General features: G+C 38.5%; 1 protein-coding gene across 2 annotated transcripts in view; it reads left to right on the top strand.

Annotated features, from left to right (window-relative positions):
* The window catches only part of OBI1 (ORC ubiquitin ligase 1), a 51,632-nt gene that overhangs the window by 11,972 nt on the left and 22,139 nt on the right, over window positions 1-17,521 (top strand). The window contains exons 2-6 of one of the 2 annotated variants that reach the window (XM_062194060.1): window positions 3,103-3,175; window positions 5,831-5,966; window positions 8,283-8,374; window positions 12,406-12,654; window positions 14,063-14,151. In XM_062194060.1, the coding sequence (XP_062050044.1) occupies window positions 8,306-8,374; window positions 12,406-12,654; window positions 14,063-14,151 (407 nt within the window). In that variant the 5' untranslated portion in view covers window positions 3,103-3,175; window positions 5,831-5,966; window positions 8,283-8,305. The remainder of the gene's footprint in view (window positions 1-3,102; window positions 3,176-5,830; window positions 5,967-8,282; window positions 8,375-12,405; window positions 12,655-14,062; window positions 14,152-17,521) is intronic. The other variant, XM_062194059.1, reaches the window with a different exon arrangement.

The raw sequence follows: 17,521 nt of genomic DNA on the forward strand, positions 1-17,521 counted from the left end.
TACAGGGGTGTGTGTGTGTGTGTGTATGTACCCAGACATGTGTTTGAGGGAATCTACAGAATATACATGTAAGTTTGAGACTTTTGTGGTGTAAAAGGATCTCGTGACGTAAAGCCGAAAATTTTTTTAAACATTTATTTGGTTTTTTATTATTATTTTTTATTTATTTATTTTTTATTTATTTTTATTTTTAATTTCATAAATGTGAATTTACAAAGTGCAACTTTTGTATTGTTGTGGCTTCCCCCCCCAACCTCCCTCCCTCTCGTGGCCCTCCCCTCTCCCTCTCCCATCCCACCCTTTATCGAGTTTCATTTTTAATTACCTTCATATACTGGAGATCAACTTAGTATATACTAAGCAAGGATTTCAACAGGCTGCACTCACACAACCGCACAAGGTATAGGGTATTGTTCGACTAGTAGTGTTGTTTTTAAGTTTCATAGTAAAACACATTAAGGACAGAGATCCTATGTAGAGAGCATGTACCCAGTGACTCCCGTTGTTGATTTAACAATTGGCACTCTTATTTATGACGTCAGCAATCACCCGAGACTCTTGCTATGAGCTGTCTAGGCTATGGAAGTCCCTTGAGTTCACCAACTCTGAACTTGTTTAGTCAAGGCCATGTCACAGTGGAGGTTCCTTCCTCCCTTCAGAGAAAGGCGGCTCTCTCCGCGATGGCCTGTTCCTTCTGCTGGGGTCTTGTTCACCAGGGTCTTTCATTTAGATTGTTTTTTGCCACCGTGTCATGGCTTTCCATGCCTGTGAGACTCTCATGGGCCTTTTAGCCAGATCCGAATGTCCCAAGGGTTGATTCTGAGGTAGGAGTGCTGTTTTGGGCATTTGCCATTCTATGAGTCTGCTGTGTGTCCTGCTTCCCCCGCAGGATCATTCTCTCCCTTTTAATTCTATCCTTCATTATTTGCTTACACTGGTCTTATTTGTGAAATCTCTTCGACACATACCCTATCTTTTTGATCGGTTGTGTATTTATACTTATCACTTTACCAAGTGTGCTGGCATTGGTACCTGCCTCCTTGGTAAGATTGATTTGAAATCCCCTGGCACATTTCTAGTTCCACCATTGGAGGTAAGTCCGAGTGAGCATGTGCCAACCTATATATCTCCTCCCTCTCTTATTCCCACTCCTATGATGTATAGTTCCAAACTGTTTAAAAAAAAAAAAAAGCTGTTTTTGTCTCTCTGCAACTCAAATAAGTAAAAATAAATAATCAAAATTTAAAAAATAAAGTCAAACCTGTTGAACTGAATGAATTAGAATTAGGTTCCTCCAAGAAGAAGTTTAAATTCATCTTTAGTTACGCTCTCTGTTCAGTTTTCTTAGGTGTGTTCATAAACACGGGAATACCAAAATATTTGGAAAAGCAGGTTGAGACCAGAGAACTCTTTACAATGTGTGGGACTCAAATGATTGTCTTTTTCATGAATAGCAATGCATCTGTGACTGCTTTTTTAAAATAAAGTTTTTTTATTTATTTGAAAGGCAGAGTTCCAGAAAGGGAGAGACAGAAAGAGAGAGATCGTCCATCTTGGTTCACTCTTGAAATGGCTGCAACGGCCAAGGCTGGGCCAGACTGAAGCCAGGAGACAGGAGCTGGATCTTCCATGAGGGTGCAAGGACCCAAGAACTTGGGCCATCTTCCTTTGCTTTCCCAAGCACATTATCAGGGAGCTGGATGGGAAACAGCAGTGGATCTCAAACCAGCATCTACATGGGATGTCAGCATCACAGGCAGTGGCTTTACTCGCCACGCCACAATGCTGGCCCCTATGACTTTAAGGATATGAACTGCTTTCACTCTTAATATCTATCTGAAGCAGGTATAGAGCAACACAAGCATTTTCTCTGCGGAAGGTGGTTTGTGTTGGTTCTGTCTCTTAATTTTCTCTCTGCTTATTGTACTTTCCCTTGATTTTTTTTTCATCCCAAGTGCAGAATGGCTCTACGTTGGTATTGTTCTATTATTAGATTGGAAAAAATATTGAAAATGACTTCAAAATGTTTTGAGTCTCATAAGGAAAATACTGTGTAAATCAAATGAAAGCCTAATCCTTTTTTTTTATTAAAAACTTTTATTTAATGAATATAAATTTACAAAGTACAGCTTATGAATTACATTGGCTTCCCCCCCTCCCATAACTTCCCTCCCACCCGCAACCCTCCCCTTTCCCACTCCCTCTTCCCTTCCATTCACATCAAGATTCATTTTCAATTCTCTTTATATACAGAAGTATATATTAAGTATATATTAAGTAAAGCCTAATCCTTTTTGTGCTGTTTTTGTTTCCATTGTTATATCATGTTATTTGAAAAATATTAAGTTATTATTCCCCCTGGCAAGTTCCTCCCATTCATTGAATGTTAAGTAGTATCTAATAGCAATTAATTAATTCAGCAGATCTTTGTTGAACACCTGTTAAGTAGTATGTTGCCTTCTAGGCACCAGGTATTTAGAAATGATACTATTAAAGAAAAATCTGAGATGAGTTAAATTTAACAAGGTTTATTTGAGTAAGAAAAAGATTCTAGAACCAGGCAGCATTCTGAACCAAAGTTGATTCAGAATGCCTACCCCACCATCTATGCAAGTTGTATGTGTAGCTAGATAAAAGGAAGTGACCTACAGAAACAGCCTGAATGGCTAGTGAGCATTTGCCTCATATGGTCTGATCACATTATACCCTGTGATTGACACTGCTGTCTGTTACAAGATTATGCTCTTAAGTAAGTTTGCAGTTTGTTTAAATACTAGGTTGCAGTTTACTACATATAGAGCTTGCTTGGGGCCAAATTTTGTCACCCAAGAACATAAACAGGCTTAGGCCAAACTTACCAGTGTAATAAAAAAGTGCTTGTTCTCTAATAAGGAAGATACACAGTAAATATGTAAACAAGCAAAGGTACAATACCAGATATTATAAATATCATGAACAAAGCAGCTTTTCTGTTTTTTGTTTCTTCCTGATATAACTACACACAGTTAAACACACAGGTGTGTTGTCCCAGTAAGTTACTAAATTTCTTCATGCACTGGTTTCCTTGTTTATAATATATATTTTACCTTGTTTACCTCACAGGGTTGTGTCATTTGAAAAGAAAGAGAGAAAGCATTTGAAAGTCTTTTGTAAAATACGACTGTATAAATGTAAGGTATTATTATTTATGCTTGTTTAAATGGAGTCAAACATTTGTGTATTCATATTTGGTGTATGTCAGTATTTCTGTCAACCTTGTTTGCTGTTTAGATTATAAACCACTTGAGTTTGGGATACATGCTATTTGGCTTGTTTTCATTTTCATCCCTCTAGTTTTTGAGAATTTATGTAAGATATTTAGTCCATTTTGTGTTGCTATAAGAAAATACTGGACAATGGATTAGAATATTTAAAGAAGTTTATTTGGCTTACAGTTCTGGTGGCTGAAAAGTCCAAAAGGCATAATGCCAGCAAGGGCCTCCTGGCTGCATTGCACGGTGGATGACATCACATAGCAGGAGTGCATGTGAGAGAGGTCATTTGGTGAGATGGGAAACGAGTCCAAGGAGGGGCCAAGCTCATTCTATCATAACAACCTCCTCTCACAGGGACTAATTCACCCTTGTGAAACCTAACCCATTCTGTGCCATCAGCATTAATCTGTTTTAAAAACCTAATCACCCCCTCTTAAAGCCCTCACTATTGCAATACATTGGGGAATTAAGGCTCAACATGAGTTTTGACAGAGACAAACCATGATCAAACTACAGCAGATGTCAATGCTTTGTTATTGTGATCAAGCATAAGATAGATGCTTGGGCTAAATGATCTTTGAAGAACTCTGTTGCTGCCATTTTATAATTTTAAAATTCAGTAGTTTGAGGTGTGTTGTCCCAGCCTTAGTGAAATAAATAGCATTTTCTTTTTAGTCCAGATGTGTGGTTAGGATACAGAATAAAACATTCCAATTGCTGCTTAGCCTTTTGGCTAAGATCAAGTGCAGAATAAAGCATTTTATAATATGTTAAAAGTTTCCATCTCTGTGATCAGCTATCAACTACCTAGCTAGTATCTCAATTATACATATATGAGTATACTTCAAAATATTTATGGAAAATGAGGGTAGGTGCTGTGCACAATGGTTAAAAGGCTATTTGGGATGCCTGCCATATCGGAGTATCTGATTCAGGTCTTGGCTCTGCTCCTGAATCCAGCTTCCTGATGATGCTCCGCTTTAGAGGCAGCAGATGATACTGGCTCAAGTCAAGTAGTTGGGTTCCTGCCACTCACTTGGGAGACTAAGATTGAGTTCCTAGCTCCTGCCTATGACCTAGTGCAGACTGGGTGTTGCTGACATTTGGAGAGTGAACCAATATATGGGAAATCAATCGATCTCTCTCTTTCTGTCTTTCAAGTAAATAAACAAAAAATTTTTGGAGCTCATGGAAAAGGAAATCAAAATTAAGTTTATTTTGGTACAAAAATTTTTAGTTTTTTTTTTAATTTATTTTTTAAAAGATTTAGTTATTTGAAAAGGGAGAGTTACTGAGAGAGAGGAAAAGAAACAGAGATCTTCCATGTGCTGGCCCCCTCCCCAAGTGGCTGCAATAGGCAGGGCTGGGCCAGGACAAAGCTAGGAGCCTGTAACCCCATCTAGGTCCTGAAGTGTGTGTCAGGGGCCCAATTATTTGGGACATCTTCCTCTGTTTTCCTAGGCTCATTAGCAGGAAACTATCAGAAGTGGAGTCTCTAGGACTCAACCAATACTCATATGGGATGCTTGTGTCACAGGTGGTGGCTTAACCCATTGCACCACAATGCTGGCCCCAGTAGAAAAAACTTTTGAAATCTATGCCTGTAAGAGGTCATCAGAAAATTCATAAAGGGGGCCAGTGTTGTGGCTCAGCAGGTTAAGCTGCTACCTGTAATGCTGGCATCCCATATGGGCTCTTGAGTCCTGGCCACTCCACTTCCAATCTAGCTCCCTTCCTATGTGCCTGGAAAAGCAGCAGAAGGTGGCCCAAGTGCTTGGATCCCTGCCACGACGCAAGATGGAGTTCTAGGCTCCTGGCTTTAGCCTGGCCCAGTCCTGTCTGTTGTAGCCATTTGAGGAGTGAAACAGCAGATGGAAGATCTGTCTCCCTGTCTTATTCTATAAGTCTACCTTTAAACATAATAAAATATAAATAATTTTTTAAAAAAATTTATTGAGGGGCTGACATATGTCGCATTGGTTTAAACCTGCCAACTACAATGCTGGCATCCCATATAGGCAGCATTTCAAGTTCTGGATAGCTCCATTTTAGATCTAGCTCCCTGCTAATGTGCCTAAGAAAGCAGTGGAAGATGGTCCAAATTCTTGGGTTCCTGCCACCCCTGTAGAAGGCCTGAAAGTAAAGCTCCTGGCTGCTGGCTTTGGTCTGATACCGCCCCAGATGTTGTGGCAATTTGAGGAATGAACCAGGGTATGGAAGTTGTCTCTCTTGCTCCCCCTCCCCCCCCTCCCCCTCCCTGCCTTTCAAATAAATGATTAAATAATTTAAAAAATGAATTTATTGTACAAAAAATGCATGGATTTCAAAATTTTTGTACAAAAATAAACTTACATTTTTTCTCCATTCTTCTTGAACTTTTTGAAACACCTTCATATAAGAAAAAATATGATCAACAAAAAGAGCATTTTTATGACTTCTGGATATTCCCTCTTAACCACTTGTTCTGCTATACTCTAGAGGACCAGTTTGTTTTAAACTAAAGTATATTGGGATTCTACTTGTGACTGTTGTCCTGTACTAAAAGTAATGTTTCTCTTTTTTTTTTTTTTTCAAAGGTACGCCAGCCTGTCATATGCATCAACAACCATGTATTTTGTTCAGTTTGTATTGATTTGTGGTTGAAGAATAATAGCCAGTGTCCAGCATGCAGAGTCCCCATCACTCCTGAAAATCCTTGCAAAGAAATTATTGGTAAGTGCCTATTTTATACATATGTAAGAACAGATTGAAACCAATCTCTAAATAATATATATTTGGGGGAATACTGAACTGCATAGTTTTCAGTGGTGTTATCTGATCAACAACATACTGAATGGGTTAGGAATTTTGTATAATATGTATGTGGAACAATCAAGAACAAGGCAGTTTGTAGAGATGCTTAGGGAAATAATCCTTTGAGCCTCACTAAATGTACATTCTAATATTTACTGTGTATATTAGCCAAAGCTTTAGTGGTTCAAAATAGCAGATACTAAGGGCAAAACAAAAAGAACATTGAAAAAAGCTTTATGAAGTAGGTGGCAGACATTTAAGAATCAGTAAAATTTCAACTTGTAAGATTAGAAAGCACTGTCAAGAATAGCAAGAACTGGAGCCAGCACTGTGGCATAGCGGACAAAGCTGCCATCTGCAGTGCCAGCATCCCCTATGGGTGCCAATTCGAGTCTTGGCTGCTCCGCTTCCCATCCAGCTCTCTGCTATAGCCTGGGAAAGCAAAAGATGGCCCAAGTCCTTGGGCCCTTGCACCTGCATGGGGGATCTGGAAGAAGCTCCCGGCTCCTGACTTTGGATCAGCACAGCTCTGACCATTGCTCCCCATTGGCCCTCTGGGGAGCAAACCAGCTGGTGGAAGACCTTCTCTGCCTCTGCCTCTACCTCTGCCTCTGCCTCTACCTCTCTGTAGCTCTGCCTTTCAAATAAATAAGTATTAAAAAAAAGAACAGTGTGAACTAAAGTTTAGATGTTAGGAAACACACAGCATGTTTTTCAAAGTTATTAATAGTCTGGTTTGGGTCTGACTACTGAAATAGAAATGAAAAGATAAGTTGAGGCATTAGCATTGAGAACGTTGAATGAGAGGCATTAGCACTGAGAACCTTGAGTGAGAACTAATTCAAGAATTTACCGTATATCACAGAAAAAAGAGTGAAGTGGGTGTGATAGTTTTGAGCAAAGCAGTAAAATGAGCCAGAATGTGCTTTGTAATATTACTTGGACTGTAGGGAACAGACAACATGTGAGTGGGTCATGGAGTGGGTTCTGGCTCAGGTAAGGGAGAATGTGAGTCCAGATTAATGGTTAAAAAAAAAAAATCAGTGCCACACTAATGCAGATGAGAGGGGGTGAAAACCTGAATTAGAGGATCCTTTTAAAAGAAAAGAGCCTTTTTAGTGTCTGGTTTTATTCTACTCATTTAAGTCACTTTGTTTAGATTATAAAACTTAAGAAGTCATTTTATTACTCCCAATTTAGGGAAAATTGACCTAAGATTTTTTACAGTGGAAAAGGAAGGTAACATGCTAGAAAACAAAAGAACTAGTGGGGATTTTAAAATAAGCAATCCAAAGGAGGAATTAGAGTTTACTCTGCGATTTCTCTCTCAAGTTCTTAGGGGAAATCTGATGGAGAACTAATTCTCTGCTGTGTTGCATGCTGTAGTGTTAATCTGTCTCTAGTTTCTTACCTAATGAATAAGAAACTCACCAGAGAGGTCTTTTCTTACAGAGTATAAGGTTTGATGATTGAGGTTTTCTTCACAACTTTCTCCTGCTTTTAGTCATTCATGTCTAAGTAATAGTTTATAAATTCTCTCAAGTAAAGTAGTTCATCTATGCTTGCATTTGTATTGAACCTCCTAAAAAAAGATCATCTGTAAAATAAATTTGCCATCATTATGCTAAAAAATACAAAGAAGGTAACCACAGAATAAGTGACTAGCTCTCCGGAAGAACTCAATTTTGGTGTATTTGTAACACGTCATGTCATGCAATTAATGCTGTGACTAACAGTCATTGTAACTGAGTTGTTGGAGTCCTTGAAGAGACACATTAATCTTTTAAATTGTGTTTCCAGTAACCAGGCATATTTGGATCCCTTCATTATAATTATTATATATTATCATGGTTTCTGATATATATCCTTTATATAAGCAGTTGGTTAACTATAATAATTGGTTTTATCATTATTTAACAGTTGTCTAATTTTCATAATTTGCAGTAATATAAATGTGATAACTGATTATATGTAACCATTTCTTCCACTGAGTTTGCCATAATGCCATATGTAAGTAAGTAAACACGACATGATATTTTACTGAGGATATTTCTTATGATGTTTAATATTGTTTTTTCTCACGATTAGGATAAAGGCCCAAGTGGCAGCCTAAAATGAGTATAGAACAGAAAACGTAGATATTAAGCAAAGGAGCTATATGAAACAATAAGAAAAAGGTTCATTTTTGTTCCATCCAGATCAGATTGAAAAATTAGGAATTTTTTTTCCCTATAGGAGGAACAAGTGAAAGTGAACCTATGCTAAGCCATACAGTCAGGAAGCACCTTCGGAAAACTAGACTTGAGTTACTCCACAAAGAATATGAGGTAAATAATAATTAACATTTAAAATGATGTCAGCATTGAATTCAAGGTAAAATTGAGCCTCCTTAGTTCCTGGACTTCTGTAAGCAAACATCCAATGAAACCTTTAAGTATTGGGTAAAAAATACTTTATTAGATACCTAATAAGTCCTTTTTCTTTTTTCCTTTCCTATTATACAAAAGGGATTTTTCCTTTTCTTTAAATACTCATATTGAAGAATGAATGAATAAGATTCCAGAGAAAAGGAACAGATGAAAGCATTTCCTTTTTCTTCTTTTTAATTTAAAATTTGTATTTGTGTCCACTTGTCATTTTTTATATGCTTCTTCAAAAAGTTAGGAGATAATGGAAAGAAACCCTCTTTGTGAAAGTCACTCTGACTCCCACAAAATCATCATTTGTTTCTACCACTAAGTTCACTGATTTTTAGAAGCCTGATCCATTCTGTTCAGTGATTATCCTTGTGAGCTACCAGCACAGGGAAAGGTGAATGAACAGGCTGATTTGACATGGGGATGTAGTTTTTCTGAGTAAATCCATGATAATGGAATATAGTAGTTCTCCTTTATCTGCATTGGTTATGTTCCAGGACCCCCTATGGATGCCTGAAACCACAGATAGTACTGAACCCTATGTATATGTTTTTTCCTATACATACTTATCTATCATATAGTTTAGTTTATAAACCAGACACAGTAAGAGACTAGCAATAATGATAGTAGAATAATTATTATACTATACTATAATAAAAGTTACTTAAAACTTATGAACTATTTCTGGTAAGGGTTCACGACTATATATATACTTGTTGAAAGGTAGACAGTAAACCCAGTTATTTTGTGTTGACTAAATAGGGGATTTTTTAAAATAATTTTTAGAATAGTTTTAAATTTACAAAACATATTATTGATCTCCTGTTTTGACACAAATATCTTTAAGTTAAACTATAAAAACAGCGCTGTGGCTCACTTGGTTAGTCCTCCTCCACTTGCAGCGCCAGCATCCCAAATGGGTGCTGGGTTCTATTTCCAGTTGCTCCTCTTCCAGTTCAGCTCTCTGCTGTGGCCCGGGAGGGCAGTGGAGGATGGCCCAAGTGTTTGGGCTCCTGTACCCGCATGGGAGACCAGGAAGAAGCAGCTGGCTCCTGGCTTCAGATCGGCATAGCACCAGCCATGGCGGCCATTTGGGGAGTGAACCAACGGAAGGAAGACCTTTCTCTCTGTCTCACTGTCTATGACTCTACCTGTCCAAAAAAAAAAAAAAAAACTATAAAAACTGCCTCAGCTGCCTTAAAAAATTTTTGAAATACAGTGCAGCATAAATGATTAAAAATGCTCATTCATATGTGTGTTTTCCAGAGATAAGATTATATAAACAAATATTTTGTATTTGTTCATTCATATATTAAAAGAATAATTTTCTTATGAATTTAACTTGAAATATAATTTAAGATAGTAAATAGTGCTGTCTATGTTAACTCTAAAATATGATATTATATACTTAAAGAATACCTAAAATACTTAGATACTAATCAGATTAATTTTGGGGAGATCTGTTTTCTGATACTATAATAATATTCCTGAGACTGAGTAATTTATAATGAACAGAAATCTGGCTCATGGTTCTGGAGGCTGGACAGTCCAGCTGTATGGCACTGGCATCTGGCTAGGCCTTCATGCTGTGTCATCTATGGTAGTAGGCTGAAGGGCAAACTAAGATGAGCTAGCAAGAGAGGGAAGGAGGCCTGAACTAATCCTTTTTATCAGGAACCCATTCCCTCTATAATAAACACACTCCCTCAATGGTAGCATTAACCTTTTTATGAGGGTGAAGCTCTTGCAGGCTGATCACTCATGAGGGTCCCACCTCTTAATACCATCACAATGTCAATTAAATTCCATCTTGAGTTTTGGAGAGGATTTTTTTTTAATTTTATTTATTTGAGAGGTAGAGTTACAGACAGTGAGAGGGAGAGACAGAGAGAAAGGTCTTCCATCACTGCTTCACTCCCCAAATGACCAAATGACTGCAACAGCCAGAGTTGCACTGATCTGAAGCCAGGAGCCAGGTGCTTCTTCCTGGTTTCCCATGTGGGTGCAAGGGCCCAAGGACTTGGGCCATCTTCCACTGCTTTTCCAGGCTATAGCAGAGAGCTGGAATAGAAGAGGAGCAGCCAGGACTAGAACTGCTGCCCATATGGGATGCTGGCGCAGCCGGCAGAGGATTAACCTACTGTGCCATGTCGCCAGCCCCTGGAGAGGATATTTAAACCATAGCACTGACATATTGAGTTTCTTGGAGTTTACTTTTTAGCCATATACTTTTTTTTAAGTTTTATTTTTTCACTTGAAAGGCAGAGGTGCAGATAGAGAGACAAAGTGAAAGATCTTCTGTCTGCTGATTCCCTACCCAAATGGCTGCAGCAGCTAGTGCTGGGTCAGGCTGAAACTAGGATCTGGAACTCCATCTGTGTCTGTCACATGGGTGGTGTGGGCCCAAGCACTTGGGCCATCTTTTGTTGCTTTCCCAAGCATATTAGCAGGGAACTGGATTGCATGTGGAACAGCTGGGACTCGGATTTAACCTGCTGGGCCACGACACCAGCCCCTAGCCATAAAATTTTTAACAACCTTGGTTTAAGATGCCTAATTTACGCATGAATAAATAACATCTCAGAAAAGACTTGCAACCCAAATGTTTAGTTATTGTATTAAAGATAATAAGCTGGGGTGGGCATTGTGGTTCTTTAGGTTAAACCACCACTTGGGAAGCCCACATCCCATGTAGGAGTAGCTGGGATAGATTCCCACCTCTGCATCTGGTTCACTTACCTGCTAATGTACTGTGAGGCAGCAGATAACAGTCATAGAGTGCTTGGGTTCCTGCTACCCATATGGGAGACCTAGACAAAGTTCTTGGCTCCTGACTTCAGCCTGGCCCAACCCTGGTTGTGAACTAGAGGATGGAAGATCTCTCTGTCACTCTTCTTTCAGATAGAGGGATCAGTTAATAGATAGATAGATAAATAGAAAGATAGATAGATAGATAGATCAGTCCTTATTTAAAAAAAAAATTAAGACAAGCAGTTCTAGAGTGGGAAAACTAATATATAGAATAGTTACTATAGTACTTGAAGAACCAGAATCCAATAAACATTAAAAAAAAGAGCTATAGATTTATTCTTAAATAGAGAGTAGAAGGAAGTGAGGTATGGTTTCACTCCTTTTCAAATACAGATGCCAAAATATAAACATCAAACAAGACCTTAATAAATCAGCCTGATTGGTACTGTACTTTTTTTCTTAATTTTTATTTTTTTATTTATTTTTTGACAGGCAGAGTGGATAGTGAGAGAGAGAGAGACAGAGAAAGGTCTTCCTTTTTCCATTGGTTCACCCCCCAATGGCTGCTGTGGCCGGCGCACCGCGCTGATCCGAAGCCAGGAGCCAGGTGCTTCTCCTGGTCTCCCATGTGGGTGCAGGGCCCGAGCACTTGGGCCATCCTCCACTGCATTCCTGGGCCACAGCAGACAGCTGGACTGGAAGAGGAGCAACCGGGACAGAATTTGGCACCCCGACCGGGACTAGAACCCGTTGTGCTGGCACCGCAGGCGGGGGATTAGCCTACTGAGCTATGGCGGCGCCAGTGGTGCTGTACTTTTTAATTCCCCTCAGTAAAGAAGTTAAACTTGCCTCAGAATTTTCTTCCAAAATAGAATCTACTTCCCAGTTAAAGTTCACTTGTCTTCTTGTTTCCTGGTTATCTTAAAGAGAATCAGGATTGTGACATTTTTCTTATTTTTAAACCATAGAATATAATTGAAAACAACATAAAGCCAGTTTTTATCAAAGTCAGAATACCTCTGGAGAATTTAAACTGAATGTGACTTTTTCCCTCCAAAATTATTCTGATATGTAAACATCTTTTTATGCACAGAATTCTGAGTATAATATTCAGAAACATGTTGGTCTCAGCTTAAAAAATGTATGTGTGTAGTGTCTGTCTACCTAGTGACTATGTAATGCTTTTTCAGGATGAAATAGATTGTTTACAGAAGGAAGTGGAAGAGCTTAAGAGTAAAAATTTGAGCTTGGAATCACAGATCAAGACTATACTGGATCCTTTAACCTTGATGCAGGGCAACCAAAATGAAGACAAACATCCAGTTGCAGATAATCCAAATACAGTTGACCCAGAAACTATAGCAGAGTGGAAAAAAAAACTCAGAACAGCTAATGAAATCTATGAAAAAGTAAAAGATGATGTGGATAAGTTAAAGGAGGTAAGTTGTAATGTCTTTAAGAAATCTATTATGGTTGTTTTAAAAATTCTGTATTTTAAGCACCTTTAAAATTATAAATAGGGGCACACATTTGTTATCATTATTAAGATACTGGCATCCCATATCAGAGTCTGGGTTCAATATCCTGTCCTGACTCTGGCTTCCTGCTAATGCAGATCCTGGAAGGCAGTGGTGATGGCTCAAATAGTTGGATTCCTCACCTGGATCTGTTGTGAGCATTTGGGGAGTAAACCAACAGATGAAGGTTGGCACACTCTCTTTCTGTCTCTCTCCTTCCTTTTCACTCTCTGCTGCTCAAAATTTAAAAAAAAAAAAAAAGAAAGAAAAAGAAAAAAAATCCTTTTGAATTCAAGAAGCATTTATTTACAACAGGAAAACTTTTTCTCATTAAATATCATTGGGAGACCAGCATTGTGGCATAATGGGTAAAGTTGCTGCCTGGGGGTCTTGGAACATCTCCTGTAGACAAGAGGAAACTACTGTAATTATATATATATATATATATATATATTTTTTTTTTTTTTTTGACAGGCAAAGTTAGACAGAGAGAGAGACAGAGAGAAAGGTCTTCCTTCCGTTGGTTCACCCCCCAAATGGCTGCTACGGCCAGCGTGCTGCACCGATCTAAAGCCAGGAGCCAGGTGCTTCCTCCTGGTATCCCATGAGGATGCAGGGGCCCAAGCACTTGGGCCATCCTCCACTGCCTTCCCGAGCCACAGCAGAGAGCTGGACTGGAAGAAGAGCGGCCAGGACTAGAACCGGCACCCATATGGGATGCTGGCGCCGCAGGCAGAGGATTAACCAAGTGAGCCACAGTGCCGGCCCTATTTTTATTTCAAGGGACAATCCATGGAATTTATTGGGAAATATTGACCCAATTTTGAGGATCCCAGAATTTGGGAGCAAGGGCTTTGGGAAAGCCTTTTCAAGAAAGATGCAAGTGGTTGAAGCATATTATTGCTGTTATCACTAGAAAAAATACTTTTAAACAACCAAAAAAAATCAATCTCATAACTCCAGGATTAACTCTTCAGCTTTAGTTTGCAAATAATTGCATGTGGTGTAATGCTTAGTGTGTTCAGTTATATGAAAAAAAAAAAACCTGCATTTACCACTAGTATGGTTCCTTAGTCACTTTCAGCTAACTCACATAGCTTCATTTATTTCCCTGGATAGATTTGCAAAGTGCTCAGGGAATATGCATTAAAAATGCTTAGTCATGTTCATAAATTTCACAAGTATTTCTCATTTTAAGTTTCTGACGACCGTGTTCTAATACTTAATTTTCTGATATTACACCTTTAAAAATATAGATGGCTCATTTCATACTTTTTACATGTACTTTTGTTTTATCTTGTGCTTAATTAAAACTTTTGTTTGTTTTAAGGCAAATAAAAAATTGAAATTGGAAAACGGTGGCCTGGTGAGGGAAAACTTACGACTGAAGGCTGAAGTTGATAACAGATCACCTCAGAAGTGCGTATTTTGCAAATTAAGGAATGTTTCATATTGTGTCAGAGTTGTAGACTAGGCTACTATGATAGTATATGGTTTTCATTTGGCTCTTCATTTAATCATGTAAGTTTAAATATAACGTCTTGCCTCTAAAAGTCAAGTATGTACTTTGTGTTATTGATAAAATCTTAGTCTCAGTTAAGGCTAACCTTTTTAAAAAACGGTTTCACTCTTATTCTTTCTCCTTATTTGATAATGATAAGATGGTTTTATTTGACCCAACAGGTGAGCACTAGGTCTTAAATTAAAGTAATGCCTTCTAAATATTTTCCAAGATGGTCTCAGTAATGGTTAATGTTCATATAGTTCTTTTTCTTTGCCATGAAGAACATGTCTTGTAATACAGTAATCATTCTCTTATTTCTACTGAGAACAAAGGCATAAAAATATTACTTTATCTTAATCTGCACATCTAATAAGTTGTTGAAATGGCATTTGAACTTAATCTAACCCCAGAGTCTGTTTTCTTAACCAATAAACTAAAATGCCTATGTGAAATAGAATTTATGGCATTGTTCTTTGAATTTTGGGTTGATTTAGAACAAAAAAATTAAACAAATGTTTTGTGATGAAATGTTCATTATTTTTCATAAAATATTAGATAACAAATGTTGACAATTTGTTTGGAATTATAAGAAAAAGTTAGGTGTTGAAGATGAAGAAAAGATTGCAGCGAATACTTGAGATTCTTTTTCAAGGAAAAAGAAATGACAAATGAGAGAACAATATGCCCTCCAAGGTTGGCAACCTTTCTAAGGGATGGCATATCAGAAGCACCCCTTTTAGTCCAAGAAATGTCTGGATTCCAATTGTTTTTGTTGCGAAAAGGTAAAACAGGAATGAGTAAACAATGGAAATTTATCCTACCAGAAATAGCTTTCTGCTTGTCATTTGTGAAGGAGGAGATACTGCTTTCACTAAAGCCAAATGTGGTTATCAGGAAATGGTAGACATACACCATAATTGCTTTGAGCAGAGATAACTAACCAATAGAGAAAAAAGCATAGCTTTTACTTTTAAATAGTTCCTTCCCCTGTGTTCTCCAACCCTAATTTTCTTTCACTTTAGATAATGTCCTACTTTGACAAATTAGTGAAGTAAACTTCGGAAGTGTTGCTGTTATGTGGTGGCTTGAATCTCTGCTCTTATCATTTATTGGCAGCTCGCCTTGCCAGTCATAATAATGTTTGTCCATTAGCCATTTCCCACAGCATACTGAATGGAACTAAAGCTATTTTGCTTATAGCTTTTATTTCTTGAAAAGTTGCCCACCAGATTTCAAATTTAATATCAGCACGAGATGTCTGTTTTTAAATATGGACGGGTCCAACTAGATAAATAACTGAAGAATCTCACCTGAAGAAACGTGGGCTTTGCTCAGAAACAATCAGCAACACATCTAAATCCAATGTAACTATAATTTTCCATCTTTAACTTCCATTCCTTCCCTTCAGGGGAAGGGAACAGTTTCACTTGAAAAGCGATTTCAGCTGACCCCTACTCTAGATCAATTTGCAATGCATTTGATTTATAGCCTTGTTTACTCTGCATCCCCAAATTCTAGTGGGATTCAGAGAAGCTGACCGCAGCTGAAAACATCAAGATATGGTTCACCTGAGGAGAGCTCTTACTAAAAGTAAATGCCAACATACAAATCACCCATTTTATTCCCTCAGTCTAGGCAGTGCCTTGACTAATTACTTTTCCCTTGTCTACTTGGCTAGGTGTCAAGGTATATCTTTTTAAACCTGTGGTCTCAATCTGTGATGTATCTGACAAGTCAGGCAAACATATTCTACAACTCATACAGGAGAGCTTCAAAATTTAAACACTTAAGAAGAAAGCACATTAGGAAAGCCTATTAGCTCAGGCTGTCACAACAGAATACTATAAAGTGATTGGCTTAACAAGCAGAGATTTATTTTCTCACAGTTCAAGGGACTGAAAGTCCCAGATGCAGATTTAGTAGGGTTTGTTGTTGATGCAGGCTCTGGAAATCACATAGTACCCAATAAACAATCTAGTTACACATGTATACATTGTGTAATGTCCAATCAAGGTAAATATCTTTATCCTTTCAAGCATTTAACATTATAGCAAAAACATCCAAACATTTTGTCTTCTAGGTTTTTTTAATAATGAAATATACATTATCTGTGTTTACTGTACAATAGAACCCAATAATTTCTTACCCCTATTTGGCTATAACCTCATATCCATCAATCAACCTTTTCTCCCCTCCTCCTTTCCCCACTTTATTATATTATTCTCTCTACTGTGAATGTCTAAAAATTTTTATAATGAAAGATTAAAACCAAGACATAATTACTGCTTCCAGAAAACTCAATGTAATGAAAGCAAGAAACAAAAATACAAGAAACATACTGAACAGATACTAAGTCATGTAACAGAGATGGTAATACGGGTACAGAGAATGTCAAGTAGATTGCAGTTACAAGGGAAAGTCTACCAGAAAATCAAGTTTTGAGCCCAGCTTAAAGAGATGGAAATTTCAGTGAGAAAGAAGTCATTCTCAGAAGCAGCAGCTTGAGCTAATAGAGTGCCAAGTGGTCACTTCAGCTCTAGTCCCTTTTCTATACACATGTAGTGGCCACACATCATGTCGCTGCCCAGGAAACACAGTGGCTTCCTTCTCAGATTCATTGAAACAAAAATTTTTCTACCCGATTTTTTCTTTCTTTTTTTTTTTTTAAGGAAAGGGTTTATTGGGGAACAGCAAGAGGCTTGAGATAAGATGGAAGATATTGCAGTGGAGGTGGGGGTAGAGGTTGACCTCGCTCCCTGGAATTCAATGGGAGGGGGAGGTGAGGACACAGCCAAGGCCGAAGCTGCTGCGTGGGAGATAATGGCGCTGGAACTTCAGCCGCCGAGGACTCAGGAGAAGGCTGAGCCGGTGCCTGCAGGTTGGAGCTGTAAGGGGGGTTTCATCTGCAGGATCAAAGGAGGTTGTGGTAGTGGCAGGAACAGGATCGGGGCAGAAGAAAGGATTTTTTGCTCAGGCTTCTGCCCCCTAGTACGAATCTTGGATACCAGAAGGACTTGAGCGGGACAGCAAGAAGTACACAGGGAAGGTTTAGTTCGAAGATAGGAAAAGGCTTGAAGGTATGGAATCTCCTTCCATTCCCCCCCCCCCCCCCCCAATGCTCATGGAAGTGATAAAGACGTTATCAGGGTCAAACTACTCCTACTTCCGATCCCTCAGGGCCAAATGCGCCACCATGGAGGGGCAGCTTTTTGAGGGCTGGGGCCAATTTGAGAGGGACCATATTACTTAAAAGGCAACCAAGAGGAGAATCAGATGGAACGCGGG

Source organism: Lepus europaeus, chromosome 6 (assembly GCF_033115175.1).
Source record: "Lepus europaeus isolate LE1 chromosome 6, mLepTim1.pri, whole genome shotgun sequence".
Taxonomy (NCBI): Eukaryota; Metazoa; Chordata; class Mammalia; order Lagomorpha; family Leporidae; genus Lepus; species Lepus europaeus.